Source organism: Tachypleus tridentatus, chromosome 8 (genome assembly GCF_004210375.1).
Source record: "Tachypleus tridentatus isolate NWPU-2018 chromosome 8, ASM421037v1, whole genome shotgun sequence".
In the NCBI taxonomy this organism is placed as follows: Eukaryota; Metazoa; Arthropoda; class Merostomata; order Xiphosura; family Limulidae; genus Tachypleus; species Tachypleus tridentatus.
Window position 1 is genome coordinate 75,721,555 of NC_134832.1, and position 21,417 is coordinate 75,742,971.

Here is a 21,417-nt window from a genome sequence, read left to right on the forward strand (position 1 = left end):
AGATATGAGAAAGTAATTCACACAATGTCACCCGCTGGTACAGCGGTAAATCTACGGATTTATAACGCTAAAATCAGGGATTCAGTTCCCCTCGGTGGACTTACTAGATAGCCCGATGTGGCTTTGCTATAAGAAAAAACACACACACAAACATAATTCACAGAAAGAATGAAACTTTAAACACTCATTTATTTATTGGCAACTAACGATCTACTTATTTTTAAAATAAAAAACTGACAAAAGAACTTCTAATTTTTTATTTCATAAATAGTTGTGGGATTTCTGTAATTGTTTCTGCAAAATCAGCTGACAAAGTTCAGATGACATTTTTTAATTATTTTCAAATATGAAAAACAATCTAGATTAGTCGAGCCAAGCAATACAATTTGTCATAAATAGAATATTAAAGTAGTTTAAAGATTAGAACAATCTCTTTTTTTCTGGAAGGACTACGTGACCTGTTGGTTAAAGTACTCGACTCACATTTTGCAGTTCGTGAGTTCGAATCCAACCATCTATGATGCCATTTGGGCATTATAATGTTACGACTAATCCAAGTATTTGTTAGTAGTCCAAAGGGTGGCGTTAGATTGCGTTGGTTAGCTGCCTTTCCTTTAATTTATCACTTCAAAGATACTGACGTTAGCACAAATAGCCCTCAAATAGCTTTGCACTAAAGCCAATAAACAAACTTAGTTTTTAATAGTGAAATGATAAAATTATCAGTTTAATTTGTGTGTTTTTTATAGCAAAGCCACATCGAGCTATCTGCTAAGTTCACCGAGGGGAAAACGAACCACTCGACTCGTAATCTGAGGGTCACAGGTTCGAATCCCTGCCATGCCAAACGTGCTCGCTCTTTCAGCCGTGGGGCCATTATAATGTGTGGTCAGTCCACTGTTCGTTAGTAAAAGAGTAGCCCAAGAGTTGGCGGTGAGTGGTGATGACTAATTGTGTTCCCTCTAGTTTTACAATGCTAAATTAAGGACGGCTAGCGCAGATAGCCCTCGTGTAGTTTCGCGCGAAAACTTAAAACAAAAGTTTACTTTATACACGATCGTTCCAATATGTAGTTAATATTTTTTAAGCATTACAAATTCTTTTAAATATTACGTTACAGATTTTGTAATTAATTCATACAATCAATAATGCTCATTCCCTAACAAATATTATGTTTTAGGGTGTACGATAAATACAGATATCTCACCATTTAATTCCGTGAATTGTCTGTTCCCAGTTTCAGTTTTCACCTGGTAGTTTAGAAATCAGTTTTAATGCCCAAGGTTTCAGATACACTTACACTGATAAACTACTGTAGAAATATCTGATTCATTCTTAACAGCAGTCACCAATGTTTTGATAAAAATATTTAGTGTAGCCACTTTATATGATAGAGGTCGTTTTGTTAGTCTATGCGTGCGCAATAAAAATCTTGTCAAAATTTTCGGAAGTGGATGACTGTATAGCTAGCGTAGGCTGAGAAACTAACGTTAGGCTTATTGCAAACATTGTGAAATTTCTGTGTTTTTATAAATCTTATGTTAAATTTACGTAGTCTGTATTTCTCAAATTGCGAAAGTAATTTGAACTTAATTTATCCAACTTTAGTTTCACGACTAAAAACCTCTAGACTAACGTTGAAAGATTGTAGCGAACACTAATTAAAATTCTAGTACTACAAGTAGTAGAAAGTAACATAAAAATAGCGAGGGTGAGCGACCTATATTTCGTTTTTGTTTTAGTTTTACCACTAAGTATTAGTTAATATAAAATAACTGAACAAAACGACTAATTCATTTATTAAATTGCATTATATATAAATTAGACTGAAGTTTCTGTGTTAAATTGTTTTATTTTGAAGATTGAAAATGAAATCAATTAAACATTTAATAAATTAAAGAAGAAAACTATTGGAATTGTAATAGTGTAATTTACACTTAAGTGTAACATTAACAGTGCAAGACTTTTAAGTGTAAGTGTCTTCATCTCTTACAAGTTACATTCCTCATAAGAGACTGAAAATTCTTATTTCTCCTTTTTATGCTTTGCAATTCTAACCTTAAATCTTGACATTTGTCCATTGTCAAATAACTGGCTTTTAGTTTTTATCAGTGTAAGATATGTACAAAGAGGAAGTTCCCTATTTTTGTTACCCATATTTCCAGTCTGAGTTTAGTTAAAAGATATTTTGCTGCTTTGACAAATAATGCTTTTTTCTCTTTTCTTTTACATGTGGTTGATTCACAAAACTATTAACTCTGTGTTAACTGTACTTAATAGTTGCTTCTTGTTGTATTTGCTTGTGTATCCATGATGTGTTAATTAAAGAGTGCATAGAAATGTAAAAGCCAAACAAAAATTCCATTGTAATTCTCTGTTGTAGTTTAACCCATCAAGTATTGTTGAGAATGCATTGTATTCTGCATGGAAAATCAGAGATTTCACTTACTTTTTTGGTCAATTCTTTATACTGGGTGTTGTAAGAAATAAAAAGATAAACTTACTCTGAATGATGCAATATGTAGGCTTTTAGTGGATAGTATAAAATCTGGTAATTTAAAGGGAAAGTCTGCTATACTAGATTTCTGCAAAATTCAGTATGCTGGCTATGCCTGCTTGTGATGATTCTCATAATCAATGTTTTATCTGTTTATTAATCCATTATATACATGCTCATTTACTTTTCATAGTTAACCCTGTTATTATGCAGAGGATCCACCACGGGGCTTCAGAACTGTGGGTGAAATACCCTTAGATGTCAAGTTCTGGTAGTGAAGCTTTGAAACCTTTAAAATGTGTGATTTTATGTAATTACAAATCTCAGTAGGCATCCTTTTATCTAAGTCAGACTGATTGTTGATTCATTTTTGACTTGAAAGTGTAACAAGTAACTATTTCTAATCAGTTATATATCAGTTTATAAACAAGCTGCTTGATAGTCAGTTATGTTTCTTTTTCTTACAAGCTATATAGGTATAACAGCTGGACTAATCAGACATGTCCAATTAACAGATCACTTGCTTGAATGTGATAGAACGCTCATTTCATTACTAATTTTGTGATCAAGAACTGTATAGAGAGGAAACCACGTGACATCCATGAGCTTGGTGGTTGTTTACATGTGTCTCTCCAATTTATAGTGTATATTATGTACATACATACCCAAAATGCCTCAAAATGTATGTTTGATTCTGGTATTACCCTGAAGTTATCAATAGCATTAGAACACTTTTTTTTTTATGATTCTGAAGTAAAATTTCAATACTTGAATATACCCTTGCTAAGAAGTTTTTGTGTCTGAACTAGGAAATTGTGTATGAAGTACTTGGGTTTCTGAGTTATTTAGAATGCACTCTGCATATATTTTTACCTTTTATATAATTGTTCTGAAATGTGTGCATCTGGTATGGACAAGACCTAATTGGTGTGAATATTTTGTTGATTACCTAGTATATACTTGTTGGTTATAGAACTTTCTTTGTTTAATCTCTTGTGGATATTTTTCCTTATTTTTTGTATACTTTTTAAATGAATTTTATTATCTACCCAGACTTGCCTAGTTGCTTAATATGGTTAATAAGAGTGATACAGGTTACACTAAAGTAAGATATTTCTAATGAGATGATTTCTGATACCTCAAAGTTTACTTTTGTCTATATCTGAACATGTTGATAGTGTATGCCCTAATTCTTTGTAATTACTCATTTCTACTTAAATCTACATTCCTCCTGTGATTCACTGTAATATTTTCTCAACTATAAGTAATTTAGCAAGTAAAAAGATGTATGTAGGTAGACACTTTCCTTCCTATTTCTCCTCCTCATTTAGATGTATTTAAAAGAACTATAAATTTTGCAATCCAGTTCAATGTAGAGATCTTGCAGTATTTTCTGTATACTGTATGTAGATACTGAAAATGGAATGATTACTTTGCAGACTTGTATATAAATGTTAACTGTGGAAAAGGGAGAGTCTTTGTACAATAGAATTTAGAAAGAGTTAAATATCTACGGTATAAAAAGCTCCTTATTATAAGAATGCTGAATATTTCATGTTTTCAGAATTCAGGTTTTTGTTTGTTTGAATCACATGAAAGTTTTTCTTGTATATTCTATGTTTTGTGTATGAATTTTTTTGTTTCGATGAAACGATTGGTGTATTCAAGTTAATGATTAGTGTGCTGTCTACTTGTGTGGGTACATGTGTGGTATTGTCATATATGAAAGTTTTTAGATTTGTCTAAAATAAAGGTTCCCAAACTATTTGTAGTTATGGTATACTAGAATATTGTTAATTTTTCTGCACACTCATTTGCTCCTACACCTAAAAACAGGACAGTTTTTGTAATTAAAAACATGAAATATAGTAATTTGGGGGTACTTTTACTCCATTTTGATGTCCTGTGTTAGGATAATAAGGCCATGTTAGACTAAATAATCTTGATTATTTTACATGGTCATGAAAAAACATACTTGATGCCTTACATATACAAAATTTTGCAGCATACATAGAATGGCTTTGCAGCACAGAAGTGTGCTGAGGCACACCATTTGGGAAGCATTGGTTTAGAATATCTTAATGCAACAATTAGTTGATGTTATTTTTGGACAAGCCAGCATTAACACAGTACAGGTAGTACTACATTTTTATTTATATATTCCAAAATGTTTCTCTGATTTTTATTCTCTCTTCTCTCACAAGCTGTACATATTTGTTTCAGGTGGCACTAAGTTTTTGTCTTTTGAAACTTTTATTTATTAGCTAAAGAGCAATAATACATGTACCTCTGAATATTTCAGGAAATAAGGTTTTTATTGTTGTAATAGTAAGTTTAGATCTAGGATTTCTATGACTTTATACTTATAAAATTCAACATTATTTTTGTGTTTTGCAGATGGCCATTTATGAGTAAGGTTTAGGATATTAAGAAACAGGTAAGCATGAGGTACATGTGTATGAAGTACATATGTAAGTCTTAAAGTAGATTTATAGCCTAATGAAACACAGAATCATAGATTTGTTAAGGTTGTTGAGCTGAACATTGAGTGAGATATTAAGATTGTGGGAAGGTTAATTCCTTAAACCTGAGCAACTGCTGCCTGATTTCTCCATCAGACTGACATCATGTCATAACATTTATCTTTTTGGCTGAAAACTAATTCAAACCTTGTTTTCCACTGTTTATGAATAAACTGGATATTTTAATAACAAATGGTGATAGCAGGTTTAGAGAGTGAATATTGTAGAAGAAAAATATTTTTCTTCACAGTTCTTAGACTTTTCAAAATTCTATAGTGTCATCTGAAGAACAAATAGTCTACTTATTTAACATTTACAGAAGATTCTAATGCCAGCAAATGTAGTTGAAGTTGCAATTAAAAATTATAGAATAATGGAATATGTAGTCATGAATGTGTGTGTTTATACCAGGTAGAAATGTCCAACCCAAGTACATGAGGGTCATTACCCTTTGGGGATCTGGATTACCATCAGTTTACTTACTGATAAAGGTCAATGAAAACTAAAATACATTAGTTTAGGGTTTAGTTGCTGATAATGTGGTTTTGTAAATGTGATAGAATTTGGAAAGCTGAAGTCATGGCGAATGAGATAAAATGATAGCATAAAAGTATTACAAAAAAGTTTAATAAAACGAAAGGAAAAAGTGCTATGAAAAAATCATAAACCTGAAGTAAAGCACTTATAACTATAGTATTGGCCTAAGTTATCCTATTTCGTAGTAGGTTTGTTAAATTAGGTCTTGTTCTTGATGTACTGTTTGTCACTGATTTTCTATTTTCTGTTTAATGACACTTCTGAATTAACTGTATTTTGTGTCTTACTTAATTTTTCCATCCAAGACAAGCAAGGCTTTGCAGTTTACAGAGCAGTTGTAACTTGCAACTCATAAGCCATGGATGAGCATCCTTACTATTTAGATGACCTTGGAAAGTAGGAATACCAAGACAAATGAAAAAAATGCATGCAGTATAGTGTTAGTCATTCATTGTTTTGATGGATCCAGGCAGTGATTTTGGAACTGGATAATAAAGTTGTTGGGTAGATACTTGGTGCAAACACAAGTACATATATAGATCTGTAGCCACACATGACACACAAACTGGCGTTTTAATTAAGAACATAATATTCTTGAAGACTATCATCAAATTACCCTTTTATCCAACAAAACTATCCAAACAGAGCAATAACTCAAACTGAAGCTAAATATTTAATTATATACCCATTCATTGTAACATAAAACAGTAAATAAAGAAGTAAAGCAAACAATTATTTCTTCTGGTTATGATCTTTGTACTTGGTTGCTGCTTGTTGTAGCTTGCTAAGCCTTAATTTCTCACATGGAGGATTTGAGGTGAAATTATTTTATATATAAATTTTAACCAAAAATCATAAAATTACTATATGAAGACCATAGAACTCCATTATAATTTATCAAGTTTAGTAACTAAGCTGTATTTGGATATTAAAAAAATATGAAATTTTGAACAGGCTGAAGATTCTACTTATAGCACGAACATTTGTTTCAAAAGAGAATGAGACTTGCATTTGAAAATAGCTGAGAAAGTCACTAGGGGGACATTCTGAATTTTTGATTAGTTATTCACATTTACATGTCATATAAAAGTGTGTATATAAGGTAGCATTTCCAAAAGTAGAAATAGAGAGCTATATCACTGTATTTGATTCAACACATGAGTGATATCTCGCCAAAGTAAAAATACAGGAGGCTATTTTATATTCTGGTTTCTCAATATAACTTATTTAATCTCCTAATTCTTACAGAACTATAGACTTTGTGTTTTGACATCACAAACATTTAATTTGAACCAGTGCTTTATTCAACATACCACATCACACAAAAATTGATGTTTAAGTTTTTTTAATTTTTACTTTAAAATTAAGTAATTATCTAATGTATAACACTAAAACATGAGCTATAATCTACAATTTGATACCAAACTTATTGACAAAAATTCATAAAATAGTAGTTAAATAACATTTTGAATGCAAGATGACAAATTTGATGGCATGACCTTTGTCCTACAACTTGTCTAGAAAGAATTAATGTTTTAGAGGAAACAGGATCTAGATTTGATAATAGTTTGAAGTTTTGCTCATATTAAAATAATGGATCTATTTAAATTTATTATATGAAAAAATATATAATTCAGAATGTTTGATCCATTTTGTACTTTAAAAAGTTTTTAATATTAAATTAAAAGAATTAGTATGATTTTCTTTCAGTATGAAATAATTTCCAAGTAGAAAAATTAGGTAGCCTCAATCAAAAGTTAAAAATATCATTTACTGATTTTTGTTGGTTAAATTAACACTTAAACTATTTGTTTACTTTTTCTAGTAGATTTAATGCAGATGTATTTCTTAAACCTAAGGGTGATTCTTTCTTAATGTTTTATAATTTTAAACAAAATTAGTAATAAGTTGCAGAGAAATGTAAAATTATATTTTACCCTTATAATGTTTTTGGAGTAATCAGTTGATAGCATGTTCATATTATGTGTACACTTGCATATTTTGTACAAATACTTAAGTGATTATAATTTTAATAGTAAATGTGGAAATTTGGTCATGAACACACATTGCACTAGATTTTCAAGCATTGTAAAATAGTTGTCTGCTAAAGATGTGAAGCACATTCCAAAGTGTCTTCTTCTAGAATTAAGTGTTTATTTTCTGTAAATATACTTCTTTAGCTTGATGTCATATCATGGCAGCAGAAGTTGTTGTGCCTAAAGAATTATATGAAAATAATGAGGAACAGGATATTAAAGAAAAAAATGAAGGCAATGGAAAAGTACAAGAAGGAGAAGGAACTGCAGAATGCCTCACTGAAGAATCATTATCGGGTAAGATTTCTATAGAAATGTTTCACTATTTGTTACTTGCTTACTTATTAAGAACAAGATTTAATCTTAGCTGTTTATTTGACTTGGGCTTTTCTTAACCAGTCTTTTAACAGTTTTCTGTTTTGGCCCTCTTGATTCATGTTAGTACTACTGTAAATAGAAAATGAATAAAACCAATTTTATGATCAAATGTTTCTTATTATGCATGAATTTGGATTAGAAAAGCAAAAGAACTTATAAGTAGGTATGACTAACAATTAAGTAAAAATATTTTTACTAGTGTTGGTTGATTAATGGAATTCAGTAATTAATTAGTTTTCTGACTCATTGAATGATTACTTCCAGTGTTTATTTTCATGAGTTGGCTAATAAGAAAAATTATAATATAATTTCAATATTTTGTTTACTGAATAGTTAGGATGACTGAAACCCATAATTAGAAACCCAAGTTTCAATTAATTGATTATTTTAGTGATATTAATTGATTTTATTTTAATCTCAATTACTAGATAGTTGGAATAATCAAACACTAGTGGGTTTTTGTTTAATTAACTGATTTAATTCTAAGTGTAATTAATTGATTGTTGTAACCGACACTAATTGGTGTAACCTATTCTTGTAAGTAATTGGTAATGTTGATTTAATCAAGTTAATTGCTTAATCTTGTATTAGTCACATCTAAGGGATTATAAAACTTAATGTCATGTAATGTTTAAACACTGAAATTATTGTTTTAGTAACAATAGTTAAATTCTGGATGAAAATATAACCACAAGTTTTACATTTCATTGTATCCATAAAGCTGAGTAAGTATGCTTGCACATAATTTTGAATTGGTGTATAACTCTACTAGTTTGATATCAAATGTTTTCAAATCTCTAAGTTACTTTTTTATTAAATAAAAAACATCAGATAGTCATTAAAATTCATAAAGTAGAATAATAATTTCTTTAGATTGTCATCAGAACAAAAAAGAATCAATTTCCATTTTGCATCAAAAGATAATGAATGAAAGAAAAATTGAACTATTTCAATAATTCATGAGGTAGTTAAAAACTGTAAAACTATTCACATTGAGAAAAGAAAAGGAAATTGAGTTCTGCTTACATTGCAAGTATCTCAGTGAAATACAAGTATTACCGTGTTTCTCCGAAAATAAGACAGGGCTTATATTAATTTTCACTCCAAAATATGACACTAGGGCTTATTTTCGGGGGATGTCTTATTTTGATATATTAAAAAAATGAAGTTACAAAGTAAAACTATTAAACTAACCATTTAAAATAAACTATTATTAAACTATTAAACTAACTGATTAATACTTAAACAAACTAATTAACTAACTATTAAACTAATTAATAAATTTTTTTTTTCTTTCCTCTTCCTGCCACTCTTAACTAGGGCTTATTTTAAGGGTAGGGCTTATATTAAAACTATCCCCAAAAATCACACTAGGTCTTATTTTATGGGTAGATCTTATTATCGGAGAAACACGGTAAATGGTTTAATTAAGAGATGTTTTATTTGTATAAATACATTTTATTTCACTCATTTGTATTTACGTTACAGGAGAAGTTGAGAAAAAACGACCACCACCTGTAGATGTAAGTAAATGTGTAAATGCATTTTAGAGTATTATTACTGAACTTAAAGTTAGCATTTTTATTATTTCAGCAGCAGACCTTTACCTTTTTAAATGTAAAAGTTTTGGTGCATTCAGTTTTATCGTTACTTTTGCAGTTAACTACTATATATAGGAAGTAAGTTATTGAACATGGTAATGCTTTTGCTTCCTTCCGTTTAGCTAGATATATTTGACATTGTTTTCAGAAGTGCAGATTAATTATTACTTAAGATTTAAGTGTCAGCAATAAGACAGCATTCACAGATTAAAAACATTAGATGTTAAGATCTGTTACAGTTCAGTAATATTTTTTTGACTGTAGTATTGAATATGAATTGACATTGGTGTGCATGTATTTCAAAGGGCACCATGTGTTTATATGAAAATTTATTCCTAATGTGCTTAAACACTGTACTACGTTTTGATAACAGTTAACTTGCAAATGATGCCTTGTAACTTGTTCATGAACCAATAAGAAAAGTTTTTCACTAGAACTTTCCATAGCTGTTGCTGTTTCACAGTTGTAGTGAAAATTCACTCTGGTAATGCATGTATTTGAAACTGCTTATACATGTATGCTTTAGATGTAAATTCTTTTAAATACTTAATAAATTTTATAAGTAAATCACTTTAACACAAGGTTACTTGTTTTTTAATTGTTTAGATTGTTGAAATATAGAAATTACCATGTTGCCTTTTCTGTTAACCTTTTTGCAATGGGCACATTTGCATTATAACTTTTGATACACATTCGGTAGAATTTAAGTAAAGATTATAAGTATTTAATTTAAAGTATTGTAAGATAATAGTCTGTTTTTCTAGTAGTCTGGGTGGAAATTGATTTCATCTTATGATTAAACAAAATATTCTTCATCCCAAAAATCTGAAATATTATTTGCATAAACTAAAAACTCCTAAATACATTTCAAACATTTGTTTTCAGAAAAACTTTATATTTTGTTATTTTTTGTACTCTAATTATGTGAGGTCTGTCACTTAACCAACCTGGTATCCATCATAAAAGAAAAGAAATAAATATAAGTTATGCTTTTTCATACTAGAATAACTACATATTGTGACATAAAAATACAAATGTTTATTCTATGCAGCTTAAGTCTCTTTATGCAATATATGAATGTATGTATTTTATTGTATGGATCTTCCAGTCACGCCTACCTAATATCGCATAGCTTGCATTGACGAGGTGTATGTGCACTCAGGTCACATTTCCAGTAATTTCAAACTGACCTTCAGTCTTCCCTGTCTTGGCTGTGTTTTAGTGGATTAGTACTTTGTAGTATAGTCTCATTTCAATTATTATACAAATTATTACTATTTAGAAATAAATTATTAAACTTATTTTTCTTAGATATATAACAATAAATCAAGAAGCAAACAATCATCTCTTCTTGAACTCTGTCATGAAAAACATAAAATTTTTTGTTTAGGTTTTATATATACAGTTGAATAACCAAAAACTATAAATAACTACACTTACACCATAAAATGCGACTCTTGATTAAGCTACATAACTATGATTTATTTAGATTTTTAAAAAAATATGAAAGTTCCAGCAGACTAAAGGCAACACTTGGATCAAAAGAACGTTGTACTGTTTTCAAAGATTAAAATAGCAGAAATACCACTTGGGAACATTCTAAGCTGTTGATTGGTTGTTCACGTGTCATGTATGGAAGCAAGTGTGTATAAGGGACTATTTCCAGAAATGAAATGTTTAATAGGGCCATTGTGTATTATTCAGTACATAAGTCATATCTCAGCAAAATAAAAAGATAGTTTCTAATTTTATGTTCTAGTTTGATACTTTGTAAGAAATTGTAAACTTAGTATTTTTACATCACAAATATCTAATTTTAAACAGCTCTGCATTCAACATACCATGTGACTCACTAAAATCTATATTTACACACATTCTTTTAATATTTACTTTTAAATCAAGACAGTAACTCATGTAATTATTAATGAGTGAATTATAAATTACGATTTGATTCCAAACTTGACATAAATTCATAAAATAATAATTCAATGAAATTTTAAATGCAAGTCAACAAACGTGATAACATGGCCTTTGAACCTTGACCTGTTGTGAAAGGGTTATAAAAGGCAAGTTATAACTCTTTCATATGGGAATTTTTACTTTTAGTAACTGTTTTAACATATGAAGTACTGTTTATGTAAATCAGGGTAGAGGAAAGTCCTTTGTTTTTTATTATTTCACAAATGTAAAATTTGAGATTTTTGAGATGAAGAAAAGTATTTTTAATCTTAATGTGGAATTCAATTTGTAAAAGTAGAAGTCACTGGTATGTAAAAATGTTTCAGTAAAAAGTTATTTTTTGTGTACAAAAGAATTATATTTATTAAAAGTCTGATTTTGTAAAGATACACTAAATGTATTAAAAGTTGTATAATGAAAGCTGTAATGAGTACAAAATGTTTCCAAGGGTGATAGATTCAAGTGACCCAATAGGGAGAGAATTAACTAGAAATAAACTACTTAGAAGAATTTTTGTTTGTTTCACATGGTTTGAACTGAAAATGCATGTTTGCTAATATATAATGTTCTTTATTTATGTATAACACTTGTAATGTTTAATTTGTGTTTATTACCTCTAAAATTTCAAAGAGTGATTCAATACGATTAATATCTGCAGAAATTATTGAAAAATGGTTTGGTTTGTAGAATTTTGTGTTAAACATATGAGAAATGAATAATAGTTTAGAGTTGTGCTAGATTAATTCAGCTTGTCCTTCATACCCTTAATAGCATGTTTTGAAACAATGCAGTTATAATTTATTGTTTGGAGTGAACAGTTATTGATATTTGGAATGCTTATCAGTACAGAGAAGTGAAAATGATTGATAATTTAACCTTGGGTTTGGTCCAATTCATAGCTGACTGAAGCAAAACTTCTTCAACAAACTAGTCATGGGCCCAAAACTCCCAATACAAGTGGACCTCAAACTCCTGGAACTGCTGCTGAGAGGAAGAAAGATAAAGAAAGGAAAATTGGACACAGAAGAGTGGAAGAAAGTGGTCAGATTACATATAAAAAGGTGTGGATTAAGCATTTTTCTCTATTGGTAATTAGTTATACATGAATTTTGAAAAAGAGAGTCCTGAGTAACTGACTTTCTTTACAGCTGTGTATGTGTATGGATTTGTTCAGTGATCTTTCACTTTGTAATTTAGTGTGTGTAAATAAATGTTACCAACTTGTCATAAGCTTCATTGTCGCTTTTTTGATTGCTGAGACTTTTGTTTGCAGTATTACTGTACTTAGTTTTGATGTAAAAAATAATTACAGAATTAAAGGGAAACAAGACAATTGTATATATCACTTCATTTATTTATGACCATGGTTTTGTCAGTAAATGCATCATCAGAAGAAACCATTGTTGCTGATAAATGAAGTATTTATGAAATGTATAATTGTCTTTGTATTTTTTCCTCAATTCTGTAATTATGGAGTTTCACCAGGTGTTAATGGTTCCAATTATGATATGCATGTTAAATGAGATGATTTGTATTAATTTTGTATTGTTATATTTTTTGTAATACTTTGTAACTTTGTGTTAAAATCTTTTTAACATTGATTTCTTGGAATGATTATTTAAAACATTTAAAGCTCTGACAAACAGTGATTGTAAAGGGAATGGTTTTCACATTTGTGTGTATAAACCATAAAAAAAGCAGTTATTGTTTCCTCACAAGAGACTCCTTGCCCTAACAAAATAATCTGAGTAATGTCACAATCTTCTCTCAGTAGCTAGTCCAATGTAGCTTTGCTATAAGAAAACACACACAATCTTGTCTTGCTTCCTCTTCAACGATTGAAGATCTCTTTTTACAAGCACCACAACTATCTGAATATTAATTGTTTTTATTCCAATAGTGCAGTAAAAATCAGTGTTTCCAAATTTTAAAGGTTTTTTTTTATCCAGTAATATTATTGCCAAGCTGAACATTCCAGGTAATTCCAATAATCTCTATTTTAATAACCATAATAAAAGTTACATTGTAGTTTGTGATAAATGAGGGTGAAATTGATGTGTTGATAGTGTCAAATGGAATTACAAAGTGTAATTCAGTGTCAGAATTAATTGTTTATCAAAAAAAAAGGAAATTCAACTTTCAAAACATCTTCTAGCCTATAAAATCTTTGCTTCTTTTGTAATTTTTTATTATACTTGAAGCTCATAATTCCTTGTGTACTAAATATTTTGCTTTTTTAGTTGGTAATTTGGAAATAGAATATAATAAATGGCTAACTGACATAATGCTTCTGTGTGAGGTTACAGTAGTTACAGTCAGTCATTAAACAGAATATGTATAAGCTAACCATTTAAAACTTATTGTGGAAGAAACTTTGAATCAGACTGTGATATAATATCAGAATGATAGTTATATTTGTATGCTTTATACAGGCATTTGAATTAAAGTGTTTTTATTAGTTTTTAATCAAGATTATAATGGTGGAGGCTGAACTTTGAATAATTTTGAGTAAAACTTTTAGAAGAATTTTTGTTCAGTGAATAGAAGGGAAACATTTATGATTGAAATATGTGATGATAATATTACATCAATTCAACTCAAAAATGAAACAAATTAAAAATTTACTGTAACTACTGAAATTGGATCGTAGTTGTTTTTATTTCTTGACAATTTATTCTGTACAGGAATATTCTCACTTTTAAAGGGTTTCTTCCATTTTAAAATATAATTTCTTTACCTTATTAGCTCAAAATTCTGATGAAGGAAAATATCTAATAATAGGATTCGTTTTAGAGCTTTTTCTCAATTGATTCCTATACATTTTTATCAACAAGGATTGTTTTGTATCTGAGTGACCATTATAGAATGGTTTATGATCTTTGTTGGGCAAGTCTGAGGTGCCAAGTAAACCTCATTCATGCGAGTTTTTAAGGAAGTGATATTGTAGCAATTTTTCTTATCCTTGTTTCATGCCTGATAAATATATTTTTTTAATTTTCTTCTAATCACAATATTATTTTAAAGTCAAATGTATCATGAAAGTGTATTTACATTTTTAATTTTTTAGTGATCTATCTGGTTTTTGGACACCTTGAGTTATATGACTTGCTCAATGTTTAGAACTTAAACACAATCTTAATATTATTGGATGCCTAAAAAGCACCATAGGAGTGAACAGTTCTTCTGATTTAGGAATCTAGTAAAGTATAAATGTTTAATATAGTAAAGTACAGCAAGTGTTTTGTTTGGATCATATCTAGTAGTTTCAGACACAGAAGTTTAGTGGTTGAATTTATTCCCTTGTTGGAATTTCAGATTCAGACATCCCAAATCATGGGCTCAATTCAACTGGGTATTGGCTATGCTGTGGGAAAGCTAGCATCAAAACCAGAGAGAGATTTATTAATGCAAGATTTTGCAATTGTGGAGACTATACCATTTGCAAGGTGAGCCCAACTTGTGATTAAAAAAAAAAAGCTCAGTTAATGGTTTTATAAGTAAGAATATTAAATTTGAGATTTAACCCTTTCCACATGGATTACAGGTCAAAGGTATCACATTTGTTGACTTGCATTCAAAATTTTATTGAATTACTATTTTATGAATTTCTCAATTTTGGTATCAAACTGTAGAATATAATTCAGATTTTAGTATTATACATTATTTAATTTCTCAGTTTGAAAGTAAATATTAAAAAAACATACCTAAACATCAATTTTTGTTTGTGGTATGTTGAATAAAGCACTGGTTTAAATTAAATGTTTGTGATGTCAAATTACAAAGTCTATAGTTTTGTAAGAATTAGGAAATGAAATAACCAATATTGAGAAGCCAGAATATAAAATAACCTCCTATCTTTTCTGTTTGCTGAGATATTGCTCATGTACTGAACTAAACATAGTGGTCTGCTTACCTTTTTCACTTTCTGGAAACAATCCCTTATAGACACTTCTATATATGATGTGAATAACCAATTGAAAGCTCGTAATGCCCCCTCTTGGCTTTCTCAGTCATTTGCAAGTTTTACAATGCCATCTCATTCTTTGAAATCAAGATTTCAAAAAGGTAGGTTGAGTCTTTAGTTTGCTTGAAATACAGCTTAGTCATAAGCATAATAAACTGTAGTGGAATTTTGTGATATTGATATAGCATTTATGATTTTTTGGTCATCCAAATGTATATACACTGCTGGCCAAATTCTTAAGGTCAATAAACATAAAGAAAAAATATGCATTTTGCATTGTTAGACTCAACCACTTATTTGAGTAAAATTTCGAAAGATGAAAATAAGAAAAGGGAAAATAAAAATAAAAACCTTTTTTAGCATTTAATAAGAAAATGTGAACATTATGAAATTAGCCTAAATACTAGCTGGTCAAAAGTTTAAGAGCATAGCAAAAAGAAGTCCTACACAGGTTAGGAAATGCCCAACAAGAGGTTTCAGTAGTGAGTTGCACAGCCGTCATTGCAAATAACTGCAAACATTCGCTTTGACATGGTCGATATAAGCGTTTGCAGAAGGCTGGCTGGAATGTTATTCCAAGTGGTGAAGATGGTTTCACAAAGATCATGCACTGTTTGGAATTGACGTCTATTTTTATAGACTTCCCTTGCCATCATCCCCCACACATTTTCAATGGGGTTCAGTTCGGGCGCGAACACGTTGGATGGTCCAAAAGAATCACATTATTTGCCACAAAAAAGTCTTGTCCTGCGGGCATTGTGGGTTGCAGCGTTGTCTTGCTGAAAGATCCAGTCATTTTCACAGAAGCGAGGACCTTTAGTCAATAAGAATGCTCTCTCCAACATGCCAATGTAGCCAGCCGCTGTTTGACGCCCCTGTATAACATGAAGCTTTATTGTTCATGGAAGGAGAAAGCACCCCAGATCATGATGGAACGTCCTCCACTGTGTTATGTGGAAAATGTCTCCTGTTGGATATCCTTATCGTGGTAGTAACGTTGGAAGCCATCTGGACTATCCAGGTTAAATTTTTTCTCATCAGAGAACAAAACTTTTTTACGTCTCATGTTTGGTGTTTCTCACCAAAGTTAAACCGAGCTGTTTCATGGTGTGGAAGGAGGCACGACCTTTGAAGAAGTTTACGGTTTTTAAAGCCTTTCTCTCGTAGATGCCGTCTTATTGTTCTTGAGCTGCATTTTGCATCCGTAAGGGCCTCAATCTGCTTCGATGATCAGCTGGTGTCTTGCCGGACACCCCATCAAATCCTCCTGCTCAACACTGGCGAAATTTTCTTGGACCAATCACTTGAAATTCTCGTTCCGTATCCCTCAGGATCTTTAAAGAAATTTGCAACAACAGTTTTACTATGCCAAATCTCACCAGAGACGGCACGTTGAGAGAGACCATGCTTATGCTGCTTGACAATTCTGCCACGTTCAAACTCTGTCAACTTTTTAGCCTTTGCAATGTTTTTATCCAATGTAACACAGAAGATGTTGTCAGTGGGAGATGTTGACAACGCTAATGCTTGAACACAAATGACAAATTTCGTTACGAGTTTACTGATTAACGCTTCATTTCAGTATGGTCTTAAACTTGTGACCAGCTAGTATTTAGGCTAATTTCATAGAGTCCACCATTTCTCTATAAAATGATAAAAAAAAAAATTTCCCCTTTTCTTATTTTCATCTTTTGAAGCTCTACTCAAATAAGTTGTTGAGTCTAACAATGCAAAATGCATATTTTTTTTCTTTATGTTCATTAGCCTTAAGATTTTGGCCAACAGTGTATGTATATAAAACATAAAACAAATGTTATTTAATATCATTCACATGCAAATTTTGAAATGCTCAACAACTTGCAAAAAGCAGCAACACAAGTGCAAAGATTGTAACTGGAAGAAATAATTAATTTCTTTCTTTCTTTACTCTTCTTTTAAGAAAAATAAGTTTAAAAACTTATTTGTTAATAATAATTGTCTGTGTACATATATATAATGTATGATTGAAATGTGACTATTTTATTAGCTACAGTCTACTAAAACATAGCCAAGACACGTGACTTTTTCTAAAGATTAAAGGTCAGTTTTGTATAACAAGGAATGGTAATATGAGTGCACATGCTCTGTCATTGTAACTTCTGTATTGTTAGACAGGCATGGCTGAAAGATCAATCTAAAAAAATGTTAAATATATAATATGTTATTTAAGCCTTTTAGTATAAACACTTATATTTTCAAAATGAAAAAGGCATTTATATTTATTTCCTATTTTTTTGTGGTGGTTGACCAAACCTGTACAAAGATTTGTTAGTAAAAATAACAGATACACAGCAAAGTCTTAAGAAATGTTTGATAACTATCTGTACAATATAAAGATTTTGCATATGAAATATGTAAATTTTGTGAAGCATAAAAGTATTATTAAGCTTGAAATGAAAATTACTTGGAATGTGAGACAGGCAATATGTAAAAAGAAACCAAGTATGAGAAAAACATTGCTTAACAAGTCTTAAGACTTTTTATAAAATAAATCTATTTTGTGCTCAAGGGCAAAGAAAAATTTACTTATCTGCCAAAATTTGTGAACATATGCTTACTAGTTTAGGTTACAGCATGAAAACTGTTAACAAGCACAAAATGGTTCAGATCTAACCCAGAAACTATATCTATGCTGAAAGAGTTAAGAACATGTAGATCTATTTGTTTTAAATGAAAGTTTATATATATTATGGAATCACTTAGGGATTTTGAAATTTTAGGAAGAATATTTGTTCAGTGTAAAGGAGAAAGGAAATAAATGCAGAAATTAGGAAGGAAAAGAAAAATGGAAACTAGGAAATATAAATAATAGATAAAAAAAGAAACTGTTGGATTCTGTTGCTGAAGCTGCAGTGTTTAGGAAGAGTTGTACAAGTTTGAACTGAACAAATGGGGAAATCCATGATTTTCATAGTGTAATACTTCATCTTGTATTATTTTTTAAGATGTTACCTATTCCTATGAATGGAATATCAGTTGGAAAAACCTGGTAATGAATTAGTTTAACATTTATTATCAAAAGAGCAAACACTTTATTTTCTAATGGTGCACTTGCTGAGTTTGAACTTGTTCATAGAAAGTTCTTGTAATTGTACCTTTGTAAGTATTCATATGTACTTGCTGTTTGGACTTCCATAATAGTTCTTGACAAATGGACTTGAAAATGGGATTTTAGATTTTCAACACTTGAAGTATTTAAATGTAACTCTCTTTTTTTTTTTTTTTTGAATTATTAGACCTCAAAAATGGAGCATCAAGGAAATGTTTGGCACTTATATTTCACTCAACTGATTTATTTGTAAATTTTAGTCAAAGTAGGAGTTTAAAAGGGATTTGGAGGCTTTTGAAACATAATTCATGAATTTACTTAACAGTTAAAGTAAACAAATAAGGGATTATTTAGAACTAGCATAATATATTTAAATTTTTGAAATTTTTCTACTGAAGCCATCAGATTGGTAATTTTTGGGGTTCTTATGATTTGCTGCATGGGTTCTTATGAAAATTGGCACAGAAATGTGAATGGTTACTCAGAACAAGGTTTGAAAAATTTTTTATATAGATATTTTCTGAATCATTTACTAGTTCTTGGGTAATTATATTAGTGTAAGCTAAATGTTATTTTTAGACTGATAAAAAAAAAACAGTTCAATGCCAAAATTCAGTAATAAAATATACAAAATTTATAATTTATAAATTGGGCTTCTTTTAAATATCTGAATAAGAATACACAAAAAGTTTGTTAGCTTTTATTTATTTCTAACTACTTGTTGAATGTGCGGTTTAATTGCCTGCCAGTCGGTTTTGTTTGTCATCTGCTAGGGAAGGAAGCACTTTTACACCTGCTCATCACTTTAGTGATTTCAAGTTCAAGATCTATGCTCCCATTGCCTTCCGATACTTCAGGGATCTCTTTGGTATTCAACCTGATGATTTTTTGGTGAGTTAGCATGTTTATTTGTCTTAATTTTTTAATCTGTAGATAATAGTAGTGTAATAAAACTTCAGCTGATGAAATGTGATGGCAGCTATTTTAAAAACAAAGAAGAAAATGGATTATAAAGAAAACCAGGACATTTACTGTTGCCTCTTTTTTGACATGGAGCAGTGAAAGCCATGGAATAAATACATTCTAAATGATCTTACACCTAATTTAGGATTCATGTATGTTTTAATGTATAATTTTGTTTTGGATTATCTAATTTATTTTCATGCATAATTTCATTCAGAACACTACACTAGTATTCTTTTACTGTGATCTTAGAATTTTTCCCTTCCTTATGCAGATAATTTGAAAACAAACAACTAAATCTGGTTGATTTTTGTGAGTGTATTTTACTTTTGAGAAGTGTTATGATAAGTGTTAAGAGTGAGATAAACAGATAAGATAATAACTGTCTTCTGTTCTGCAACATTCTACTAGTTTAGTCTTTTCTGATAACATTTTGAATGTTATACAGGTCTAGAAATTAACAGTAATCTTTACATATGATTTATGTTTGCAAAAAAAACTTGATTATTCATGTTATCAGATTATTATCCTATCGGATAAGTAGTTCTAATTTCACTGGGGTAAGAATCATTATCTGATATAGGTTTGTTTTCTCCTTTATAAAGAAAGTTTGTTGATTTGTTTCTTGTTTAAAATATGAACGTTTAACACAATGATTTTTTTCTGCCAATTTAACCTTGTGTACAGCATGGAGGGTAAAAATTTTAATTTCAAATGTACCCAAATTTATGTAACCTTTCAATCTTCCCTTCTCTGTATCACATGGTACTTCACTTTAAATTTTCATTCTACCTCTACATGATCCCCTGAGTTTGGTACGTGTTACATACCTGTAGATATAATTAAGCTAAGATATAAATGTATAGCTTCTAAGCTTCTTGTTTTACAAAGATAAAAACAAAGGAAGGTCAAACTTGCATGCCTTTCTTTTGAAAGATGTAATTCTTTCTGAAATTTAAGAAATATAGCTTTGTTAAATCTTTTTAAGGTTATTTAATTCATGTGTGCACAAGGTTCAGAAATATTTGTCCACAGTTTTATTGTTTGTCTTTGTAGTATTTGTTTCAACCAGCTAATAGAATTTTGTGATACATTTATTTATTTATAGTTTAGTGAAAAGACCAGCTAAATTGTAAAAACTGTAGGGTTGTTTTTATGCATGAAATTTGTATTATTAATTACATATTGTAAATTTAAAAAAATATCTTGTAACACCAACATTATTAAAAGTGTTACAGAGCCACATCTCCTGACAGCCTAATGCTTGATTTTAAGATACAAATACTGAATTTCTTGCACTTTTTATATGCACTTTGTACATAATGTTGTGAAAGTAACTAAAATCTTAATATTTGAAACTTGTTAGGTTAGTTAAGAAAACTTAAATATAAAGAAATACTGATAACAGCACATGCTAATCATAAGGGATACATGTTATTGTTTTTATAAAGCTGTTTTACTGTGAGAGATGCTTTTTGATGTAATCTAAGGGTATAAGTGCAGCTGTTAAGCAACAAAACTAAATAAACTTGTGTGTTGAAAAGTGTGTTAGTTTTGGCTGTTTGAATAAGTGGTGTAAATTGTCTTATGTAGTCATTCTAGAAGGGGAAAAATTCATATTTTTAATATTTGCATTTTCTCTTCATAGCTGATTTTGCTACAGCCAGTGTAGGGAAAGTAACAGATAAAATAACAGAAGGTTGATTGGGTTGATGTATTAAAAAACTTTGGTTCCTAACTATATCATTATATTCTATTACTGTGTCAAGTTATGTTCTATCTAAAGAACATGTATCTGGATAGCATTTACATTACTAAAGACTGTCATGTCAGTTGTACACCACTTCTTCTTGCTGACTTTTCATAATTTCT

At 29.9% G+C, this 21,417-nt stretch overlaps 2 protein-coding genes across 24 annotated transcripts in view; one reads left to right on the top strand and one right to left on the bottom strand.

Annotated features, from left to right (window-relative positions):
- The window catches only part of LOC143222706 (uncharacterized), a 51,759-nt gene extending 50,398 nt beyond the window's left edge, over positions 1 to 1,361 (bottom strand). Inside the window, exon 1 of the mRNA XM_076449569.1 lies at positions 1,208 to 1,361. The gene's annotated coding sequence lies outside the window, so the exon portion shown is untranslated. The remainder of the gene's footprint in view (positions 1 to 1,207) is intronic.
- A 31-nt stretch (positions 1,362 to 1,392) lies between these two features.
- LOC143222707 (phosphatidylinositol 4-phosphate 5-kinase type-1 alpha-like) overlaps positions 1,393 to 21,417 on the top strand; it is a 94,630-nt gene continuing 74,605 nt past the window's right edge. For 13 of the 23 annotated variants that reach the window (XM_076449583.1, XM_076449585.1, XM_076449573.1 and 10 more), the window contains exons 1-7: positions 1,393 to 1,711; positions 4,895 to 4,934; positions 7,737 to 7,889; positions 9,459 to 9,493; positions 12,430 to 12,591; positions 14,846 to 14,976; positions 19,332 to 19,473. In XM_076449583.1, coding sequence (XP_076305698.1) covers positions 7,751 to 7,889; positions 9,459 to 9,493; positions 12,430 to 12,591; positions 14,846 to 14,976; positions 19,332 to 19,473 — 609 coding nt within the window. In that variant the 5' untranslated portion in view covers positions 1,393 to 1,711; positions 4,895 to 4,934; positions 7,737 to 7,750. Of the gene's footprint in view, positions 1,712 to 2,690; positions 2,769 to 4,549; positions 4,633 to 4,894; positions 4,935 to 7,736; positions 7,890 to 9,458; positions 9,494 to 12,429; positions 12,592 to 14,845; positions 14,977 to 19,331; positions 19,474 to 21,417 lie in introns of those variants that run through there. The other 10 variants (XM_076449589.1, XM_076449588.1, XM_076449592.1 and 7 more) reach the window with 3 other exon arrangements.